This window comes from Bos indicus x Bos taurus, chromosome 19 (assembly GCF_003369695.1).
Source record: "Bos indicus x Bos taurus breed Angus x Brahman F1 hybrid chromosome 19, Bos_hybrid_MaternalHap_v2.0, whole genome shotgun sequence".
Classification (NCBI taxonomy): Eukaryota; Metazoa; Chordata; class Mammalia; order Artiodactyla; family Bovidae; genus Bos; species Bos indicus x Bos taurus.
In genome coordinates this window covers 31,433,491-31,455,570 of record NC_040094.1, presented here as the reverse complement: position 1 = coordinate 31,455,570, position 22,080 = coordinate 31,433,491, and the positions used below count along the sequence as shown (strand labels likewise).

At 42.9% G+C, this 22,080-nt stretch overlaps 1 protein-coding gene across 2 annotated transcripts in view; it reads right to left on the bottom strand.

Moving 5' to 3' along the window:
- Positions 1-22,080, bottom strand: part of DNAH9 (dynein axonemal heavy chain 9) — a 285,309-nt gene that overhangs the window by 209,403 nt on the left and 53,826 nt on the right. For both annotated transcript variants that reach the window (XM_027516812.1, XM_027516811.1), the window contains exons 15-19: positions 20,806-20,941; positions 17,312-17,508; positions 16,790-17,214; positions 7,010-7,232; positions 6,038-6,204 (exon numbers count right to left, since the gene is read on the bottom strand). In XM_027516812.1, the coding sequence (XP_027372613.1) occupies positions 6,038-6,204; positions 7,010-7,232; positions 16,790-17,214; positions 17,312-17,508; positions 20,806-20,941 (1,148 nt within the window). The remainder of the gene's footprint in view (positions 1-6,037; positions 6,205-7,009; positions 7,233-16,789; positions 17,215-17,311; positions 17,509-20,805; positions 20,942-22,080) is intronic.

Here is a 22,080-nt window from a genome sequence, read left to right as displayed (position 1 = left end):
TGCAAACTGTCAGGATATTCACAGACCTGATTAATGCACCTAATAAACTTGAAGCACTTCTCCAAAGCCTGGGGGAACAATACAATGTGAGAACAAGAAAGTAATAGGAGGGAAAAGGGTGGAGTTAGTCTTTGAAATTGAAATAATAATGCACAAGTATTTTAATCTAAAAGAGAAATGCCTAGAAAGTCTGGATGAGCAAAGCTATAATTAAGAGAAATGGAAATAGGGTGCTCATGAGTGTGATCTTGGAAAAGAGGATTTGGGCCTGCCCTAGATGTGGGCACAGACAGAAAGGAATAAGTGACTTAAATGATTTCTTGGGATGTGAGCAGCTGGCAAACCATCAACCTCGGGCCCCTAACTGCACATATAAGGAGCAGTGACACACCTGTGCTTGAAACCCTAAGCGTATTGTAACTCAGCCTGTTCCTTCTGACCTGGTGACCTTTCCCATCCCATGGTCCCATCTTAGGGGCAGCAAAACATACGCCCTTTCACTTACTGGTTCAGACAGAAGACAGAGAATTACGCTTGGATCTGTCCCTGGTGGATCAGACAGTAAAAGAATCTGCAATGCAAGAGACCCAGGTTTGATCCCTGCATTGGGAAGAACCCCTGGAGAAGGGAATGGCTACCCACTCCAGTATTCTTGCCTGGAGAATCCCATAGACATAAGAGCCTGACAGGTCACAGTCCATGGGGTTGCAAAGAGTCGGACACCACTGAGTGACGATTCTTCCAGCTCCCATTATTCACTAAATCCTCCTGATTCTCCCTCCTGAGGGTCCCTCACATCCATCCTCCTCTCTCCATGCTCACTGCAATGGCTTCAGTTCAGGCCTCCTGCTTCTCACCTGGGTTGTTGCAATCACTCTGCCCCCCATCGCCATGGAGCCCCTGCCTTGAGTCTACCTTGATCCGCTTGGTTCTCTGCAGTCACAAGAGTAGTGTCTACATGACGCTGTTCTCAGGCCTGGACTCCGCAGTGCTCATTCATGGTCTAAGCCTGGTCATCTGGACCTCTCCCTCCTCACCTCCCGCATCCTGCGTTCCACTCACACACATGTGCAGTCCTCCAGCTGTGTGTTATGTTTTCATCCCCCTGTCTCTCTCCATGTTCTGCTTCCCTTGCCTGGAATACCATCACTTCCACTTCTCTTTTTCCAAATGGCTAATTCTCCTTTGCCCATTGGCTGAAGCACCAGCTTCTGTGGAGTTTGTGAACTGCCTTCCCAGTGGGCATCAAAGTTGGGCCCAATGGACATGTCTTATTATTAATTTCTTTTTGCCTGCACCTTCCAGCATGTGGGATCCTAGTTCCTCATCCAGGGACGGAACCTGCATCCCCTGCCTTGGAAGCACAGAGTCTTATGCACTGAACTACCAGGGAAGTCCTCAGTTACTCATTTTTGAAACTGACCCTGAGTCTGTCAGTCCTTGAGATAAGGGAATCCATATTATCCGAATATCCTAGCACATGTTATTTTTTGCTGACTTCATGCTGAGAACACACCTCTTCTGCTCTGTGGAAGCCTGAACCATGTGAGTGAGTCAGATCAACTGCAAGAACAGAGTCAAATTGAATTAATGATGTGTCTGAGGATACTGATACATCCCTGAGAGATTCAGTGATTAATACTGCCCTTTCCTTCAGCTTTTGAAGGGACAGGAGACCCTTCAAGAGCAAGATGAAGGCACATTTGCTACACTGTCTGGAAAGCCTTGATTTGCTGCTTGTCATGCAGCACCCAATGGGAGAGTGTCTTCAAGACAGTCCTTCCCACCATTCATAGAATCTGGGGACTGGCCAGCTAGAAACACTGATGGTCTCCAATGAGCTGGAGCTCAGTGGGAGCAAATTCTTTTATCAAGACCTGGATTATCCTGGTCTTGATATGGGTATGCCAACTGGATGACATGGTACCATTTCTTAAAGCCAGGGAGCCTGAACAAGAGAGTTGCTAGAAGCCTGGAGCATCCCTGTCACTCAACCGTGGAGAATGAGTCTCCAATTTCAAGAGTCGTGAGAAGTGCTTGAATCTGGCTACAGTGATCTAGGTGATTACTGAGAGAGCTCAGCTAGGAATATGCTGACATAGCTTCAAGTTAAGAATAGAAGGAGGAAGAAAAACTCAACTTAAACACGGAGAAAGAACTTCACCCCTAGGGACCTGACTTCATCCTGTACCCATAAAGACCCACACTCTCCTTTTCTTCCCAAAGACAAGATCAACGTGAGTTTCTCCTGTAATCTAATCAGGAAGTGAGACCTGCCTTCAGCAAGATGCATTTTAGAATTTTGTGAGTGATCTGAAGGCAAAGGAACCAGAACTCATTTGCCACACACATCTAAAACACTTTAAACACACACATTCGTGCACACGAAACTTAAGAAGTAAACCCATGTGTTGACACCCACAAAGATTGCCCTCAGTAATAAATCCATGATTCTGCTCTAGTCTTGATAGTCTTCTTGACAAGAAGAGGAATACATCAAGATTGCAGTCATGTTTGACTTTCTGCACTGCTCTGAGCAGTTCTTTTCAAAGAAGTCTCTTGCAAAGATTCATCTGCATGTTAAATTAACAGATGTGAATTTGGTATACAAGCAGCTTATGCAGCTCAATACCAGAAAAACAAACGACCATAATTAAAAAAGACACATGTATCCCAATATTCATAGCAGCACCATTTACAATAGCCAGGACATGGAAGCAACCTAGATGTCCATCAGCAGATGAATGGATAAAGATATTGTGGCATATATATATACACACAGATATATAATGGAATATTACTGAGCCATAAAAATGAATGTATTTGAATCAATTCTAGTGAGGTGGATAAACCTAGAGTCTGTTATACAGAGTGATGGAAGTCAGAAAGAGAAAAACAAATTTTGTATATTAACACATATAAACGGAATCTAGAAAAAATGGTACTCACTAACCTATTGGCAGGGCAGGAGTAGGGATGCAGACATACAGAACAGACTTTGGACACAGCAGGGGAAGGAGAGGGTGGGATGACCTGAGAGAGTAGCACTGACGTACATACATCACCATGTATAATATAGATAGCCAGTGGGGAGCTGCTGTACAGCACCCGGAGCTCAACTCAGTGCTCTGTGACAATCTAGAGGGTAGGATGGGGTTGGGGGTGGGGGAAGGTTCAGGAGGAAGGGGCCATATGTGTACTTGGGGCTGATTCATGCTGTTGTATGGCAGAAGCCAACACAATATTGTAACACAACTGTCCTCCAATTTAAAAAAAAATGTGAATTTGAAAGACTCGGTTAAGGGTAGTAATATCCTCATAGCCAGCAGACAGATACAAATGCAAAGAAAGAAAAACCAAAGCAGCTATCACATTAAAAAAAAACAAGAGCTGATCAATACACAAGTGTGATATAACTAGGAAGGGGAGATCAAGGTTTCCGACAGACACACAGAAACACAGCAGCAAAAAGAGTGCTGCTCTGTTCAGGCAGTCTTGGGAGCCTGTTTGGAAAGATATCTCACCACACATATTTGGAATTCCTTTCTTGAAATTTTTTAAAAAAGAGACAGATGATGTAAAGATATCAGTGTCATTACCTTCACGGCTGCTGCCCTAGTGTGGATACTGTCAGCACTGCCCAGAAATACCCAGCTTCACATCCCGCCTGCCTTACCAGCTTTGATCCTGTGCTCAATTGCACATCCAAAGGAGAGTCAAAGGGATGTGCTTCAGAATTGGAAGGAATAGTCCCCAAAGGAGTTCCACAAATGTTTTTGCACAATAGATGCTTCTTCGGAACAAGGGCAAAGCTCCCAAGGTGCTTATTCTAAAAGCAGGGGTCCCCAACATCCGGACTGGGGACTAGTACCTCTTATCAGGTCACTGATGGCATTAGATTGGAAATAAAGTAATACAGGTAATGTGCTTGAACCATCCCGAAACCATTCTCCCCAGCTCCGGTCTGCGGAAAAACTGTCTTCCAAGAAATCAGTCCCCGGTGCCAAAAAGGTTGTGGACTGCTGTGAATCTAAAGGGATGCAGAGTCATCTGGAGTTATGCGCCCTGGTGTGATTGCTTAAAAGGGGCCCAGTTTCTTCCCTTAGGGTGGCTGTCTCTAACTTGGCTGCACATCAGAGTCACCTAGGGAACATTAAAAACTACTGATGCCCGGTCTAATCCCCAGTGTCTGATTTAGTTGGTCTGCAGGAGAGGCTGGACAGTGGAAGTTTTAAAATCTCCCAGGTGGTTTTAATGCTTTAGAGTGGTATGTTGTACATTTAGCCTAAATACAGTTTATGCATTTTTCCTTTCTCTTGTCTTCTTTTTTAAAAATAAATCTGTATGAGGCTTTTCAAGTTCTGTATTTCATTTTTTTTTTTAATTTAAAAATTTTTTTTGGCTGCAAAGCATGTGGGATCTTAGTCCCCTGACCAGGGATCAAACCCATGCTCCCTGCACTGGAAGCATGGAGTCTTAACCACTGGACCGCCAGAGAAGTCCCTTTCCCTGTCTCTTGACACACTCATCTCATTCTGTCTAGCCCCAAGTATGCTTTGGAGACCAGCTGCTTCATATATGTTTGATGATGAATAATAAAAAGAGTTAGGCCCTTACTGTGTGCCAGGTAGGATGACCAAGGGTCTCAGTCTGCCTGACACAGAGGGGCTTCCCTAGATGTATGACTTTTGGTGCCAAAACCAAAAACAGGGCCAGGTAAACCAAGATGGCTGGTTACCAGGGTGCTGGGTCTTGTGCTAAAAGCTTGTGAAGATGTGTTACTTAATCCTATCAACAGCCTTCCGAGGTGGATACTATTAATACCCCCACTTTACAGATGACGACACACAGCACGGAGTGACAGCCCTGGAGTAAGTGACTTCCCTGATGCAGCAAGTGAGTAGTGGGCTTGCTAAGAGGGCTTGCTAAATCCAGGGTCCGTGTGCTTAACCATTATGTCGCCTTAACTCCTGATAAAGTTGTGGGATTTTCTTTCCTTGCTTCATTGGTCACTTTAGCATGTATCACCTAAGGTCATATTTCTGTAAGTAATCTGAAAATAAAAAGCTTCCTGGTTCCTTACACATGGCGTGTTTCAGTCTGGAGACTTCCAGGCATGTCTACACAAAACTACAGAGAGGAGATGCAGCAGGAAGCCCAGCTGGGGAAACAGAAAGCAAACTCTGGAGTTGGACTGAGGGGAGAGGGTCCGCTTCAGCTAGCCTGTCAGTAGACACAGGGCCACCAGAACTGGCCCCTGGCTGGAGCGTCTGACGCTGAGCAGCAGACCAGGAGCAGACCCCGTAGGCTTCCCTACAAGGGGAGGGAGCCCCTGAAAGAAGGACTGTGTGTGTGCACGCGGGCCCACGTGAATGGTGAATGGTGTTGCGGTGTCTACCCCACCCCTTCTTTGTTTATGTAAAGATCCCTGACCACAGCAGGGGGCAGTCTGAGCACTAACTGCTAAGCAGAGAAAGGACACCTTAAAGTAAATCTGTCACCTTGCATCCTGCCGTTAGGCTACTGAAATGCCTTCCAAAATTATTTTTAAATTCTTTTTTTTTTTTTTTGGCCACACTGTGCAGCATGTGGGATCTTAATTCCCTGATCACAGATTGAACCCACCCCTCTTGCATTGAAAATGTGGAGTCTTAACCACTGGACCACTACGTAAGTCCCCCCAAATTATTTTCAAATTCCCTCAGTGAATAGGAGTCTGGGAGAAATCAGAATACTAACAGTTTAGTAAAAGATGAGTAATTTTACCACACACAATCCCTTTATAGACCTGGAGACATAGAAGCTTCTAGATATATTTTTTTAAGTATTTGTACAGCCTTTGTTCATCCCACACGGGCCACAACAGGACTCTGTAAACAGGAGCACCGGGTCTAACCAGCGGACCTAAACGGGAGGGAGGAAGAGTAACCAGTCTTCTGTTAAGAAAATACACAGGCTCCATGGGGAGGTCACCCGTGACTTAAGATGCTGCTGCGTTTCCAGGACAGGGGGCCGTGGTGGCGACCTGGGTCCATACCTGAAGGGCGCTTCTCTACGGAATCGCTCCCAGAAGGCCTGCTGCTCCGCCTCGAAGGCCGTGCACCGCTGGCGCAGGAGGGTCACTTCATTTGCCTGCAGGGGGGCCACCTGCTGCCTCACGGTAACCGCCGTCTTTTTAATGTTGTTCCACTTCTCGGGCAGCTCCTGCCAAGGAGACCTGGCGTGGTCAGACCCGAGGCTGGACACGTTCAGACATCTTAGTCTCTGGCCCACAAACGTGGTAGTACTGTTTGCCATTGTCTACAACGGCCCCCTTCCTTGACGGGGCTCCCCGGCTGCCCGCTCTCCCGACGGTCACCTGCTTCTGACCCAGCACAATCCTCCTCGCTCTCGACTTCTCCTCAGTAAACTTAGTTGTCGTTGTTTAGTTGCCGAGTCATGTCTGCCTCTTTAAGAGCCCATGGACTACAGCCCACTAGGCTCCTATTTCCACGGGCTTTTCCAGGCAAGAATACTGGAGGGGGAGGGAGTTGCCATTTCCTCCTCCAGGGGATCTTCCTGACCCAGGGAGTGAACCTGCATCTCCTGCACTGCAGGCAGATCCTTTACTCCTGAGTCACCCAGGAAGCCTCAGGAAGCCTTACCCTCTTCTGTATTTTCCAGCAGTGCCTGGTTATTTTCTTGGATGCCCCACATTTCCTCTTAGATCATCATAACATTCCTCAAACCTCCTTTTTTTCCCCCTCTCTGAATCAAAATTTGGCTCATCCCTAACTCTGGAAAAAGACCACACACACTTCATCCACATCAGTTTTCGCATATTTCTCCAGTGTTAAAGTGTTTCATATTTAGTGAGTGTTAAGAAAGTGGTACACATTTACTTCCAAAACATGGATCTTGAGTTCTCATAAGCCCTGTTTTTCATTGACTTCACCGTGTTCATCTCACTTTGAAACCCCCATACTTTCCCTCTATTTCCTTTATTAGAAAACATAGACTTTGCACTGACCTCCAGCTGCTCAAACACTGTTTCCGGCAATTCTTGTCCATAGGTCTTCAGCAATTCAATCGTTTGCTTTAAAGGCTCAAACATATCATCGGTGCTGCTCTGTCGTTCTTTAAGAGCCATCAGGTGCCCCATGATCTCAACCAGTCCTTGGAAATCTCCTTTTTCGACTTTCTTGAGCAAGCCATTCTCGCGGTTTTTAATAAATGCTTCAAGGTCGGCCAAGCTACGGAGAACAAACAGAATGTGAGCGGCCATTCCCCTTCCACTCCTCAAAAGAATTTATATTTCCCCAACATAATAGCTATTATTATGGAAAGCTCTCCATAGCCTGATGATGAGATACAACCCTCTTCAGTTGTGTCAAGGTCACAGAGGACAAAGACTGAGCCTTCCATGATGGAGGAGACGCAGGAGACAAGGAGAATTATTGCGACAACTGGTGAAATGCGAATAACTGCAAACTAGTTACACCTTCTACATCAATACTAACTTCCTAGTGTTAATGACTATACTATGGTTACCTTGAATGTTACCGAGGTAACATCTTTGGAAAGTAGAGTGAAGGTAAAAAAGAAGTCTTTGTACTGCTTTTACAGCTTTTTTGCTAAGTCTGAAATTATTTCAGAGTGAAATCATTTCAAAGTGAAATAATCTCACAGCGAATGTATTACAAATTATTTTGTGAATCTGAAATTATTTTTTAAAAAGTGGAAAATAAATAGTATGGCCTATAGGATCATACATACTTGGGTTTGATTTTGACACTTACTAGATGTGTGGCCAAGTCATTTAATATCTCTGAGCCTCAGATTCTTTATCTGTAAGATTAGAAAGATCACTTCTTTCTCACTGGTTATTGTGAAAGTTAGATGGGACTCATGATTTAATTAAAAAACGAACATCCTTTCTGGAGGAATGAAGCAAGAATCCAGTCCTCAAAGGACAAAGCTCCAAGGAACATGATTTTATAACTGAAAGCTACATTATGCCCAAGGAAAGAGGTCACCATGAGTGGGAACCAGCAGAAACGGCTGTATTAAACCTCTGAAGATTTTAGATATTGCAATTCGGGTGCATAATATAAATAGTGACATTTGATATGTCAAAGGACAAAAGAGTTCTTATTTAGGTGATTGCTTTATTGTTTCTCACCCACGTACCAGGAACAAGTGCTTTTCCTGCTATTTCTCAGTATCTATTCTAGATTGACCAAGAAAAACAATTTCTTCCTTTTAAGCATAATGTATCAGTCAGTACAGAAATGATTTCTTTAGGAATTGCCCTTCAGAAGCCTAGATAAACTCTTACATTCTCCACAGGTCACCATACCCTTACCCCAGCCCCAACCTGCCTTTTAAGTTCAAGCATAAATTCAGCATTGTCTCAGGGTCAGGAATGGAAACAATTTCAGTGGCTTTTCAAATATGCCCAGAATCTGAGATAACATGTGGACCTTCGTATTGATTGATGGATTCAAGAAGTGACAAAACTTACTGAAGCAGATAACATGAAAATTATGGCCTATGATGGCATTATTTCATGAAGAGAAGCTTTTAATATGTGTTCTAGCAATGCAAAAATGATCACATCATGTTATGTTAGTGGACAATTACAGGAGAAAGAAGCACATAATTTTACATAGGCTTTTATGTTAACTCTGATCTTTGGCAAGAAGAAACAAACCATTATTCATTGACAAATCAAAAGTTATCTTAAGATCTTGTTGTTGTTTAATCAATAAGTCATAGACTGACTCCTTGCGACCCTATTGACTGGAGCCCACTAGTCTCCTCTGGCCATGGGGTTTCTCCAGGCAAGAATACTGAAGTGGGTTGCCATTTCCTACTCCAGGGTATCTTTTCAACCCAGGGATCAAACCCATGTCTCTTGCATCTCCTGCATTGGCAGGTAGACTCCTTACCACGAATCTAGTAAATGTATTCTGAAACTTGAAAAATGAATAATTTTTAAAAATGAATTTGAGCAAAGAATGAGAGGGTATTAAAATGAGTAAGCAAAACTGCAAAATAACCAATATAAGATCTAAACCGGTAAGTATAATGAAAATTTAAAGCTCAATGAATGGATTAAACAGGAGATTCAGACAAAACTAAAAGAGAGAATCGGACTGCTGTTTGAAAAAAGTGGAGAAGTTATTCAACTGCAGTGAAGAAAGACAAAAAAAAAATGAAAACTTTGAAAATTGTTCAAAGACATGGGGGATATTTAAAAGTGCAATAAGAAGGCCAAACGGATATTAATAGAGAGAATGGGCAAGAAGCAATCTTTGAGGAGATCCTGACTGAGAATTTCCTAGAATTAATGAAAGACACCGAATATAATACCAAGGAAGCCCAACCAACTCAAGGTGAAATTAATATTTTTTAAAAACCCTGCATAAGTACTTCAGTATGAAACTGCAGATTACCAAAAATGAAAAAGAAAATATTTAAATTAGCTGAAGAGCAAAGACAGAATTTTACTTAAAAAAAAAAAGTCTAGGCTGGTGGCTGACCATGCAAGACCAAAAATGAACCCAGGACACAATGGAATAATATTTTCAATAAATTTACAGAAAATATGTTATCCTAGAATTCTCTCTCCCACAAATTGATTTTTTTTTAAAGAATGAAGGCAAAATACATGCATTTTCAGACAAAGAAAGAATGAGAGTTTCACCAAAAGAACCTTTTAATGAGCCTTCTGATGGCTGTACTTCAGAGAGCAAGTCAGTAATGTAGGAAGATGGAATAAGCAAAGATGTTGGTAAATTTTTAAATAAACAGTGAGTGTATAAAAATAAAGTATAATTTGTGGAATTTAGATAAGTAATGGAGTACAACTGAAATTACCTAGAATTATAGGATATAATTTGATGGATAAACAGGAGAGATCAAGCTATTCTGAAGTCCTTGTATTGGTTGTGAAAAGAGTAACGGTACTGATTAGTTTATTTCTTTTAAGAATGTTTTTACGAATAGCTATGGTTAACTATTGGAACAGAAGACTTAGATAGCACAACATCCAAATTAGCAGAAGGGGGAAAATGGAATAGGAAAAAAGGAAAAAGAAAAGAAAACATGAAAAAAATTTCAATCCAAAAGCAGGCAAGAAAGAAAAATAAAAAGAACAAAAGCTCACAATAAAATGGTACAAATGAATTTAAATACAGCATAATAGACACTAATGAGGAAAACCCTCCAGTTAAAAGAAAGATATTAAGGTAGATAAAACATTCAGTTCCATGCCAATTATGAAGATCTCCTCTAATACAAAGGCACAGAAAGATCGAAAGCCAGAGGGTAAGGTAAGAGACACCAGGCAAATGTCATTCAAAGGAAACTGGTTTCGTTTTATTAATACCCAAGACAAAACACACTTTAACACAAGAAATATAGCTAGTGATAAAAGATTTTTAATGTGTGACTAAAAATATTCAATTTTCCAGGAAGATAAAAAAGTCAAGCTCTGTATGATCATATAACATAAAATAAATGAGACACAAAGAGGCAGAAGTACAAGCAGTTGACACTCTACCATCAAAGTGGAGATTTTTAACAGTTATCTCAGTAATTGATAAATTAACCAGACCAAAAAAATGGCAGTGAGTTTGTAGTGGATTTGAAGAGAACAAGTTTGATCCAATAAGTATGCAAGGAACATTACACCCAACAGTTCTAGAATACATATTCTTTTAAAATGTACACAGAATATTGATAAAAACTGACCAAATTCAACAAATTTCAGAAGCTTTCTATTAAGTATATCACTTTATCTGACTGCAATGAAATTGTTAGAAATTAATAACAGAAATGTAACTAAAAGAATCCATGTTTTAAGATTAAAAAAGTATAAGCACATCTTAATGGATATTAAAAATGTTTAGAGCTTTATTATAAAGAAAATCTACATACTAAGACCTGTGAGATGTAGATAAAATTGTACTTAGAAGGGAATTTATAACTTTAAGTGTTACATGAAAAAAGATGAAGACTCAAGATGAATAAGCAAAGCACACATCTTAAGTTAGTCAAAGGACAGAAAATAAACCCAAAGAAAGTAGAAGGAAATAATAAACACATAAGAAAAACTTATCAAAATAAAAATCAAATTGTAGTAAGTAAGAGCAATGGGTTCATTAGGTAACTCTTTGTAAATCACTTGGAAGATTAATTAAGAAGCCAGAAAGCACAATAGAAATGAATAGAAATCTAAAGAGGAGCATCCCTAATACATAAACAGGTAAGAGAATAATACAAATTTCATGACAATAATATGAAGATTTACATGAAATGGATACAACCCTAGAAAAATATGACTTAGGAATAGAACTTAATATTTCTATAAACATTAGAAAAATCACAGGTAACAATCCTGCCACAAAGAAAACACCAAGCCAGATGGTTCACTAGGAGATTTAAATCAAACTTTCAAGGATTAGCGAATTTCAATCTTACACCAACTCTTACAGAGAATAAACAAGAAGGATTACTTCCTAACACATTTTAGGAAGCTAGCAAAACCATGGAGCAAGATCAAAGACAATATAGAAAGGAAAAACTGAAAGCCAGTTTCAGCAAACACAGACATGTCAGTGCTATATAAAATATCTGCAAACAAAACCAACCAATGGATATATTGAAAAAGACAATATGTTGTGTTTGGCTTATCTTAGTAACGATAGATTGGTTCAGTATTAGAAACCAAAAAATATATTCACAACTTTAACATACTGAGGGGAAAAAAACCAGAATTATGTTAATGGAGTTAGAAAAGGCACTCGAGAAAATGTTACAACCATTTATGCTAAATCCTCTTAACAAATTAGGACTAGAAGTTTACATCTTTAATCAGATAAAGAGAATCCATAAAAAAAACCTCACAGAATATTATACCATGTAATGAAATGTTGAAAGCATCCCCTTTAAGAACAGGAACAAGACAAGGACTTATTATCACTTGATCCGATATTATACTGACAATCCTAATCAGGGTGATCAGATAAATAGTGATAAATACATTAAAAACAAAAGGGAAGGAAAAAATAAAATTTCCATAAATTTGTAGATGATGATTATGTACATGGCAAATCCCAAAGAGTACACAGATAAATTATTAGAATTAACAAGCTACTTAGTAGAGCTGCTTGATACAAAATCAATATACAAAAATCAATTCATTTCTGTGGAAAATATGATTTATACTAGGAAACAAAAAATAAAATATTAAGGAATAAATCTTAAGATGTGAAAATACTTTTAAAGGTAATGATTATAAAATTTCATTGAGAGACATTAAAGAAGATAAATGGTGAGATAATATGTTCTTAGGAATACTCAGTACTATAAAGAAGAAAATTCTACTCAAAATGATCTACAGTCACAGCAAATATAATCGAAATCTCAATGGAATCTTTTCTTCTACAAACTGATTTTTAATGTATGTAAAATAGTAAGGGCCAAGTTGAGACATCCCTAATGAAACTGAAAAAGGTGGGGACTCCACTGCCAGATGTCTAGATTTATTGTTGTAGTTCAGTCGCTAAGTGGTATCTGACTCTTTTCCACCCCATGGACTATAGCCTTCCAGGCTCCTCCATCCATGGGATTTCCCAGTCAAGAATACTGGAGTGGGTTACCATTTCCTTCTCCAGGGGATCTTCCTGACCCAGGGATCAAACCCGAATCTCCTGCATTGGCAGGCAGATTCTTTGCCACTGAGCCACCTGAGAAGCTAAGATTTATTACAGAGCTATGATAATTAGGACAGTTTCATATTAAGGCAGGGACAGACAAAGAGCTACTTAACACAAAAAGTAAAACTTTTAGGTAAGGATATAGGAGAGTATCGGAGAAGGCGATGCACCCCCACTCCAGTACTCTTGCCTGGAAAATCCCATGGACAGAGGAGCCTGGTAGGCTGTAGTCCATAGGGTTGCGAAGAGTCTGAGTGACTTCACTTTCACTTTCATGCATTGGAGAAGGAAATGGCAACCCACTCCAGTGTTCTTGCCTGGAGAATCCCAGGGGCTGGGGAGCCTGGTGAGCTGCCGTCTATGGGGTTGCACAGAGTCAGACACGACTGAAGCGACTTAGCAGCAGCAGCAGCACAGGAGAGTATCACTAGGATCTCAGGACAAGAAAGGGTTGATTTAACAAGAGAAAAGACGACAACATGGGAAGAGATGAACACATCTGGTTACATAAAAATGAACCCTTCATCAAAATATACCATAAATGCAGAGGGAAGACAGGCTGCAAAATGGGAGACTAAATCTGCAATATATACAACTACCAAAGAATTAAAATATGTGTTACTTCCAATATAAAAAAGGAAAAGATATAGTCCAATAAAAAATGGTCAAGGGCTATGAATAACCAAAGAGGAAACATAATGACTCATCCCAAAACACAGAAAGATGAGCTACTTTATTCATAGAGTAATGTAAGATATTTATCACTATGAGATACCACTAAGCTCCCACCAGAAGGGCCAGCACTAAATAGTTTGTATCAAAAGGTGCCAAGGGTGTGGGGCTGCAGGCACCTTCACACATGGCTGAGGCACCTGGTAGACAGCGGGCATCACACGCACTGATCCGGCAATTCCACTCTCAGGCACACACCCTAGAGGGATGTTGGCTTGAGTACACTGCGATATCTGTAGACGAGAACTCATCGAAATCCTGTTGGGATGAAACCATCTGAACCAGCCATGTCAACCACTGCATGGATAGATAAACTGTGGCATATTCAGATGATGTGATACTCTGTAGCAGTGAAAATGAAGGAACCACTGCTACGCTCTCAACATGGATGAATCTCAAGCATCAAGGCTGAGTGAGAGAGACAGGACACAGAGAGATATACAGTCATACAATGTTGTTTCATTTTTATAGCCTTAAAATGCAAATCTCAATATATGTGTGTCTGTGTGTACAAATATATATACATATATATGCATATATGTGTCATGAAAAAAGAATTAGGTTACATTTAGGGCAGGGCTAACAACTGGCAGGGAGGAAGAGGGATTTAATCAGGGAAGAGTCCATAAGGGAATTTATTTTTCACACTGTTTAAAACTTATATTTTATTTTTTTTAATACTTTTAATTTTGTATTGGAGCATAGGAAATGGCAACCCACTCCAGTATTCTTGCCTGTAGAATCCCATGGACAGAGGAGCCTGACAGGCTACAGTCCATGGGGTCACAAATAGTCGGATGCGACCGAGCGACTAACACACACTATAGTCAACTGATAATGCTGTGATCGCTTCAGTGAACAACAAAGGGGCTCAGCTGCACGTATACATGTATCCATTCTTCCTCAAACTCCCCTCCCATCCAGGCTGCCACATAACATTGAGCAGAGTTCCTACACAGTAGGTCCTTACTGGTTATCCATTTTAAATACAGCAATGCGTACAAGTCCTTCCATAAGGGAATATTAAAATATAGCTAATGTCCTGTTTCTTCACTGGATAAGGAAAATCTGAGTATTTAATATTTTTCTCTAAATCTTATGTATATTACATTTTATAATAAAACTTCTTGAAGAGAGAGGATGGAAGACAAAAAGAGTTCAGGGATCAAGTATAGAGACACCTTTTGAGGAACTGTGCTGTGAAGTAGGGTGCACAGAAAGGGTGCCATAGCGGAGCACTCCTGGGACTGTGTTCCTTTCTTTCTTCTTTTTTTTTTTTTTAAGAGGCCAGATAAGACAATATATTTGCATGATGGGGAGAATGAATGAAGGCAGTGTTTAAGGAGGTCAGTCTTCAAGTAGATAAGGAGGAGGCTACAGTTCGAAAAGCAGCTCATTCACTGTAAAAGAAGAGGTAGTTGAACGTACGGCTTCAAATGCAGGTAGGTTGGTAGATTTATTGGTGAAAAGCTGAGTTAGATCTCTGGTGATTGGTTCTCATTTTCCAGGGAAATGAGAGGCGAGGCTAAAAGGGCAGAGAAGATACTTGAGGCTTAAGGCAAGAGAGGAAAAAAAAGCATCTGGAGGAGTCAGGAAGCATACGTGAAAATGTTCAGGGCTTGCTTAAAGTTTATGTTCATAAATTTAACCTGAGATTGGTCAGAATACTGGCGTGTTTTTCCTTCATCAGGATGAATTGCTCGGGTACAGACGTGGAGTGCTGAGTTCAGACAGTCGGGGTTTTACAAGGTGGGGACAGGGCTGGGGAGCACGGGTGATAAACACTGAGCTGTCCTGATCAAGTGTCGGGAACAGTGGATTGGGAACTGATGGGTCTGAAGAACTCTGCACAGCAGCGCTGCCAAGTAGGAGAGCTGGAAAGACACCAGGTGGTGGTCAGGGGACAGAACGCTTCATCCTGAGAGTTTGAAGGGGAAACATGAATTTGCTCACCTTTCCCTCCACTCCACCGAGAGCACAGCACAGAACAGAAGGGTGGGGAGGGAAAGGCATTGGAGAGAGAGGTCGAGAAAACAAGAGGCAGGTGTGATGAAGACACCCTGTGGATGCTGAGTCACTGAGCATGATTATCAGCAGAAGGATGGGAGAGGGAGACTGAGCCGGACAACGAAGGGGAGGCATGACTAAGAGCTTGGCCAGTGACTGCAGCCAAGACAGGTGGCAGTCAGTACCGTCTGGAAGAACTCAGTGGAGATGGTGATTTTGAGAGAGAACGGGGTGGAAGAGTCTGGAGGCCACACTGAAGGGCAAGTGTTATCTCATCTACCTTTAGGCCCAGCGGTAGGCTTTGAGAGTCTAGTGCTGGGCTGGTGGAGTTGGGAGAGGGTCCAAGTCCACGGGGGAACAGGCAGAGTTTCAGATCCAGTCAGATGCACAGCCAGAGTTCCGAGAAGGACAATGTTTGGGAGGGAGCAGAAGGTAGTATTCATCACAGGACAAGTCCACCCAGGAGAAACACCCTCTTCATTTGTCTGTCAGGGGATCACTGACTTCCTCATAAGCCAGCACTCTATTGCTCATGTTCTGTGGGAGCACCTGGTCTTCAAGGTCACACCCATGCTCAACCCTGATGGTGTCTACCTGGGCAATTACAGGGGCTCTCTGATGGGGTTCGACCTAAACCATCACTGGCTGGATCCCTCTCCGTGTGCCCACCCCACCCTGCATGGGGTGAAGCAGCTCATCACCCAGATGTACCAAGCCCCAGAGCCAAAGCTACTAACGCCTGCACACCCTAGAGCCCATGGTCTGCAACAAGAGAAGCCACTGCAGTGAGAAGCCCTCATATGCAGCCAGAGAGCAGCCCCCACTCTCTGCAACTAGAGAAAAACCCCGTACAGAAATGAAGACCCAGCACTGCCATAAATAAATAAAATTATAAGGAAAAAAAATGCATCAGGGGCATGTAGGTTTAGGGACTTCCATGCTGCACAGCTGGATAATCTAAGACAAGGAGTAAATGGGAGAAATAAAATCTAAGAGGCCCATTAGACACCCTCTGCTTCTCAGGCTTAAAGAGATTTCGCAGCCAGAGTTGCGCAGGGAGGGTTGACCGGCTATTATCGTCTCGAACAGTATTTACTGCGTACTGAGCGCCTTTTGGACACTGGGCGCCGGAGAGAAAACAAAACAGGAAGAGGCCAGGTCTGATGGACAAACGAGAGGACAGGACTAAAGTTACTGCTGGTGTCCAAAAGCTTGGAACCTCCATCTAGCTGTTCTAACTTTTCATTTAACCAGTGAACCTATGGGGGGAAATGTCAAATCGATTGAAAACATGGTGTTCCCGACAGCCCAGGAAGCTGGAAGGAAAGCTAGAAGGACCCTGTTACCTGTGAGTGACATGGTCCACGAGATGCTGTTTGAACATGAGGCTCCACTTTTTTATTATATTTAGCAGAGATGCTTTAAAGGGCCGCACATCGATCTTCATCCAGCTGTCAAAGACCCGGACAGGCTCCAGCTTGCACACATCGTCATGGAGCTTCTCGTAGGAGTCGATCTGCGCCCTGAACTGATGCAGGAGGGGAGGATTCTCTGGGATGCCGTCCTCGGCGTGGGCTTCCACCTCCTCGGCTGTGAGCACGCGGCCGTACAACAGAAACTGGCCCAGAGCCTCCTTCCGGTCCTCCGTGTAGAGGCAGGAGTACTGGCTGAGGGTGCTGCGGTAGTCGCCACAGAGGGCCATCATGGCCTGCACCCGCCCCATCAGTTCGGCCCGCAGGCCCGCCAGGTCAGCCCTGGCCTCCAAGTCCCCCTGGGGGAGCAAGATGGCAGTGGATGGGTAACATTAGCATTTCACAGGGGCCTCCAGGCTGGTGGGAGGGCGGGGGAGATGCTCGCAGAGCCAGTACCTGATAGTGGGGAGAGCCACTCTCAGGAGAAAGCCGGGGCACCAAGGACGCCATGCTGAAGATGCTGGTGACGAGACCCTCCACCAGGTCGTAGAAGCCGCCCTTCACGCCAGGCTCCAGTGACGGACGGAAAACCAGTTCTGGGATGGCTAAGCTCAGCTGGGCTTCAAATATCGGGGTGAGTCCTGCCTTACCTTCTGAAATACAAAGAAAACAAACAGGAGACAGTGGGTAAGTGGCAAAAATGCAACACTGATTTGAAAGCACTCCGAGCGTTTCTTTCCTTTAGAGCTGCTGTTCCGGTCTGAGCAAATAGAAATATAAACTTTGCTAAAACCCCAGAAAAGGTGAAGGTGGCAGTCCTGCAGCGTTGATCAACACGGGGACTGACCGCTGGCATTCTGAAGGCCAGTTCCCTGTGCGTGGCTGTCCTGGAACTGCTGCTGTTGTTCAGTTGCTCAGTCATGTCCCACTCTGTGACCCCATGGACTGCAGCACCCCAGGCTCCCCTGTCCTCTACTGTCTCCTGAAGTTTGCTCAAATTCATGTTCACTGAGTCGACGATGCCATCCAACCATCTCATCCTCTGTCGTCCCCTTCTCCTCCTGCTCTCGATCTTTCCCACATCAAGGTCTTTTCCAATGAGTTGGCTCTTCACATCAGGTGGCTAAAATACTGGAGCTCCGGCATCAGAGCATGGCAGGGCATTTACTCTCCTTGTCCTTAGAGAGCACGTCCTGTGACTGATCAACCCAAGTCAGAACGCTTCCACATTCTCAAAGCTTCCCGTGGGGCAATACGGCCTCTGGTTGAGAAGGTGTTGGTTTTGCAAAGCCAGTTTCTTGGAAGCGGCGGACATCATCCTGAGCACAAACCAGGCAACTCCATCGGCAGCCACTAGGGGAACAAGGGTGTGCTTGTCCAAGGTCGTGTAGGCTTGGAAAAAAAGGGCAGTCACAATCCCTCCCCATCTGCTCCTTTTCTGTAAAAATAGGACTTGTTTTAATTCTGTAGTCCTGTAGTGATAAAATTTTTAAAAACAGTATAAATAATTAACAAATTCCTGATTACTTGCTAGACTAAACTGCCTTGCTAAATTTAAATCAAAATATAATATGGAATAAGATGTTCCAATTACAAGATAAATGCTTAGACTCTTATTAATAACCACTTATTTTCTTATACATATATATTTTAGGTAAGAAGTGGATTTATTTCTTTAATTTTTTAATTGGAGGATAATCATTTTACAATGCTGTGTTGGCTTCTGCCGTACAACAACACAAATCAGTCATAATTATATATATATATATAAATTATATATAATTATATCTCCCCTCCCTCATGAGCCTCCCTCTTCTCAAGAAGTAGATCTATTTAGAGAGAAATACAGTCCACAGAGTTTGGACCTTTGCAGAAGGCGAGGCCTGTGTGTGCTGAGTCGCTTCAGCTGTATCTCTTTGTCACCCTATGAACTGTAGCCCACCAGGCTGCTCTGTCTACGGGATTCTCCAGGCAAGAATACCGGAGTGGGTTGCCACGCCCTCCTCCAGGGGATCTTCCTGATCCAGGGATTGAACTCGCATCTGTTACGTCTCCTGCTTGGCAAGCGGGTTCTTGACCACTAGCACCACCTGGGAAACTCCACAGGAAACCATAATCCCTATGTCAGATGCAATACCAACACAATTACCGTGCAAACTGGATGGCCTGGTGGTTCCACATCCTTGGCACAAGTGAATCTCTTTAAGAGTTGAGAAGAGGAAGAATGTTTCCAGACGGAGTGGGTAGCAGTTAACTCAGGCAAGGTCTGGATTCTGAGAGGTGGCTGGGAAGCCAGACCAAGCCATGGAAATGGTACTGGTTTGGCCAAGTGTGAGAGGTGGAGACAGTAAGGTGGACCAGGTGACTGAAGTTGTCCAGCTGGGCTATGGTGAAGGGTCACGGTGGCTTTCCTCTTAGAGGCCGTTCTCTTCAGGCTCCTTCACCTCCCCTTGATAACCAGCGCCTTTTCATTTCAACCATACCTCAGGTGGCTCCTAAGGCCAGCTCCTGCCCCTTAACTGCCGATACATTGTGGAGGGCGTGGGTTCCCTTCCTCCTACTTCCACGGAGGGAAGATGACTTTGGCTACCATCCCCTGTCCTCACCCTCTTGCTCCCTGGCTCTCCTTCCCATGAGAGGAGGACACGTGACACATCAGACAGCCCAGATCCGGAAGGCTGGACAGACACTGAGCCGGGGCAAGTCCCCCGTGCAGTGCCTGCACTCAAGTGTGGCTGCAGCATCTTCCTAGAACTTCTAGAGGAGAGCTGAGTGGCGAGTCTCCGAGCTCCACTATCAGACGAGGTTGGGTCAGTTCACTAAGATGAGCACCATTGGCACTGGTCCCTAGGAACCAGCTCCCCAGTCTTGGCACCTGTGTTCACTGCCCGAGGTTCTAGAAGGTGATCTCCCACCTTGTTGACTAGGCCTGAGCCCATTTCCTGCTTCTGTGTCTCCTTATACTGTGAAAGCAGAGACCTTGCCTCTGACCTCAGTCACTTCGCCTACCAGGACCATAGGGTGGAGTTACCCCAGCGCTGGCCTTGCTCCTCTCTGCATCATCAGCTTCTTACAGGGGCTGGATACCCAGATCTGGTCTCAGCCCACCTATTCTAACTCTGCATTTAACTTGGGTTCTACTCAGTGCCTTAAGCTCTCATCTAGCCTCATCCTCACCTCTTCCTTCAGTCTTGCTGAGCATGTCAGAATCTACCAGAATGTGAAAGGTTTAATTCAACTTTATTTTTGAACTCTTCTCCCCTTTCCATCCCATCATTTACTAACCAAGGTTAGCCTTTACTATAAAATCTTTGGCCCTGTGTATCAACCATAAATTTGAAGCCCTTAGCTATCTTTTAACAGCTTCAAAGAATGCCCGCTGCCTCCTTAATATACCTTTCCCTTCTGAAAGCTATCTCATCCCCAGCTTCTTGTCTCTCTTTTTTTTTACACAGAAAAACATCTGTTTCTTCTACATAAGCCAGCTGCTACAAACTCCCTGTGTTCTCAAAAGGCCACGGAGATAGAGTACATTTGGCTTAAACCATGAAATTTATTTATTTATTTTGGCCATGCCATAAGGTGTGTGGGTCTCAGTTCCCCAACCAGGGATCAAGCCCATGCCCCCCAACGCTGGAAGTGCAAAGTGTTAGCTACTGACTGCCAGGGAGTTCCCTAGAGTAAATCGGCTTTTGTGTTTTCACCCTGGCTACGGGTTTCACTGTGTTAGAGCCTGGTTTGTCATCTGGGTTTTGGAGAGGGAGAAGTGTTTTACCTTTGAACAATTACAGAGACACAATGCCTTTTCTATTTTACTGTGTACACTTCACAAAGTGTTCACACCTTTTGGGAAAAGTCACCGAGCACTCAATGGCACTTCACTGTAACTCAACAGATGCTATGGCTGTTATCTTCCCAGTAATAACCCACATCCATAAGCCACTAAATACCAGTATTTTCCAGGAGGTACTTGAGGGAACACTCAATGGCAAGAAAGAATCCATCCAGCAACATATCATCAATGTAGTTAACATACGTTTTCCAGATATCAGAAGTTGAATCTGCTGAAAAAAGACCCAGGTTTTCCTACAAAACAAAGAAGAGCAGATATAAACCATGTTTAATAATATGCAAGGACTGCTCTTATCATCATGAATGGGAATGAGGACAACACACAGAGAAAAACTGCCCTGTTGTGAAGAGTCTTCTATTATAGGCAGACCTTGGCTATACTGCAGGTTTGGCTCCAGTCCACTGTAATAAAGCCAATATTGCAATAAAGTCAGTCACACAAAGTTTTTGGTTTCCCAGTTATGTTTACACTATACTTTACTCTATTAAGTGTGCAATATTATGTCTACAAAAAGAATATTCATATCTTAATTAAAAATACTTTATTGCTAAAAAATGCTACCTATCACCTGAGCCTTCAGGAAATCATTATCTTTTCACAATAGTATCTAAGATCACAGATACAAAGTATGATGATAATGAAAAAGTTTGAAATATTGTAAGAATTGCCAAAAATTTGACAAGAGAAAAATTGCGTGGCTAGACTTTTCTCATTGCAAGGTTGCAATAAACCATCAATTGAAAAAAAAATGCAGTATCTGTGAAGCACAATAAAGCTAAGCACAATGAAATGAGAGATGCCTGTATATGTGTATCAGATCCATTCCTATCTAATGCGTGTAACCCTTGCTTGAAAGGAACACAAAGTTAATCCATGATGGAAATACGATGTTGCAACCTCTCCCTGAGAAAGGAGGATGGGGTCAGGCCAGCTTCTCAGGAGGGATGCTGACGGATGCAGCGCGTGCCTCATAGATGCTGACTGACATTGCAGAGGAAACTGCATCAGAGCAGAAGGCAGGGTGGGCAGAAGAATGAATACTAAAGGTAAAGAGCATTACAGTTCAAGACATAAGAAATCTAGGTTCAAGCAAGTAAAGCATTTCCTAGAAAAGGAGAAATATTTCTTTCTAAGGAGAAATAAACTGGAGTGAATCCCACCCCTGGATATATATCCAGACAAAGCTCTAATTCGAAATGATCCAGGCACCTCGATGTTCATAGCACCACTATTCACAATAGCCAAGACAGGAAGCAACCTACATGTCCATTGATAGATGAATAGATAAAGAAGATGTGGTGCATATTTATAATGGAATACTACTCAGTCATAAAAAAGAATGAAATCATGCCATTTGCAGCAACATGGATGA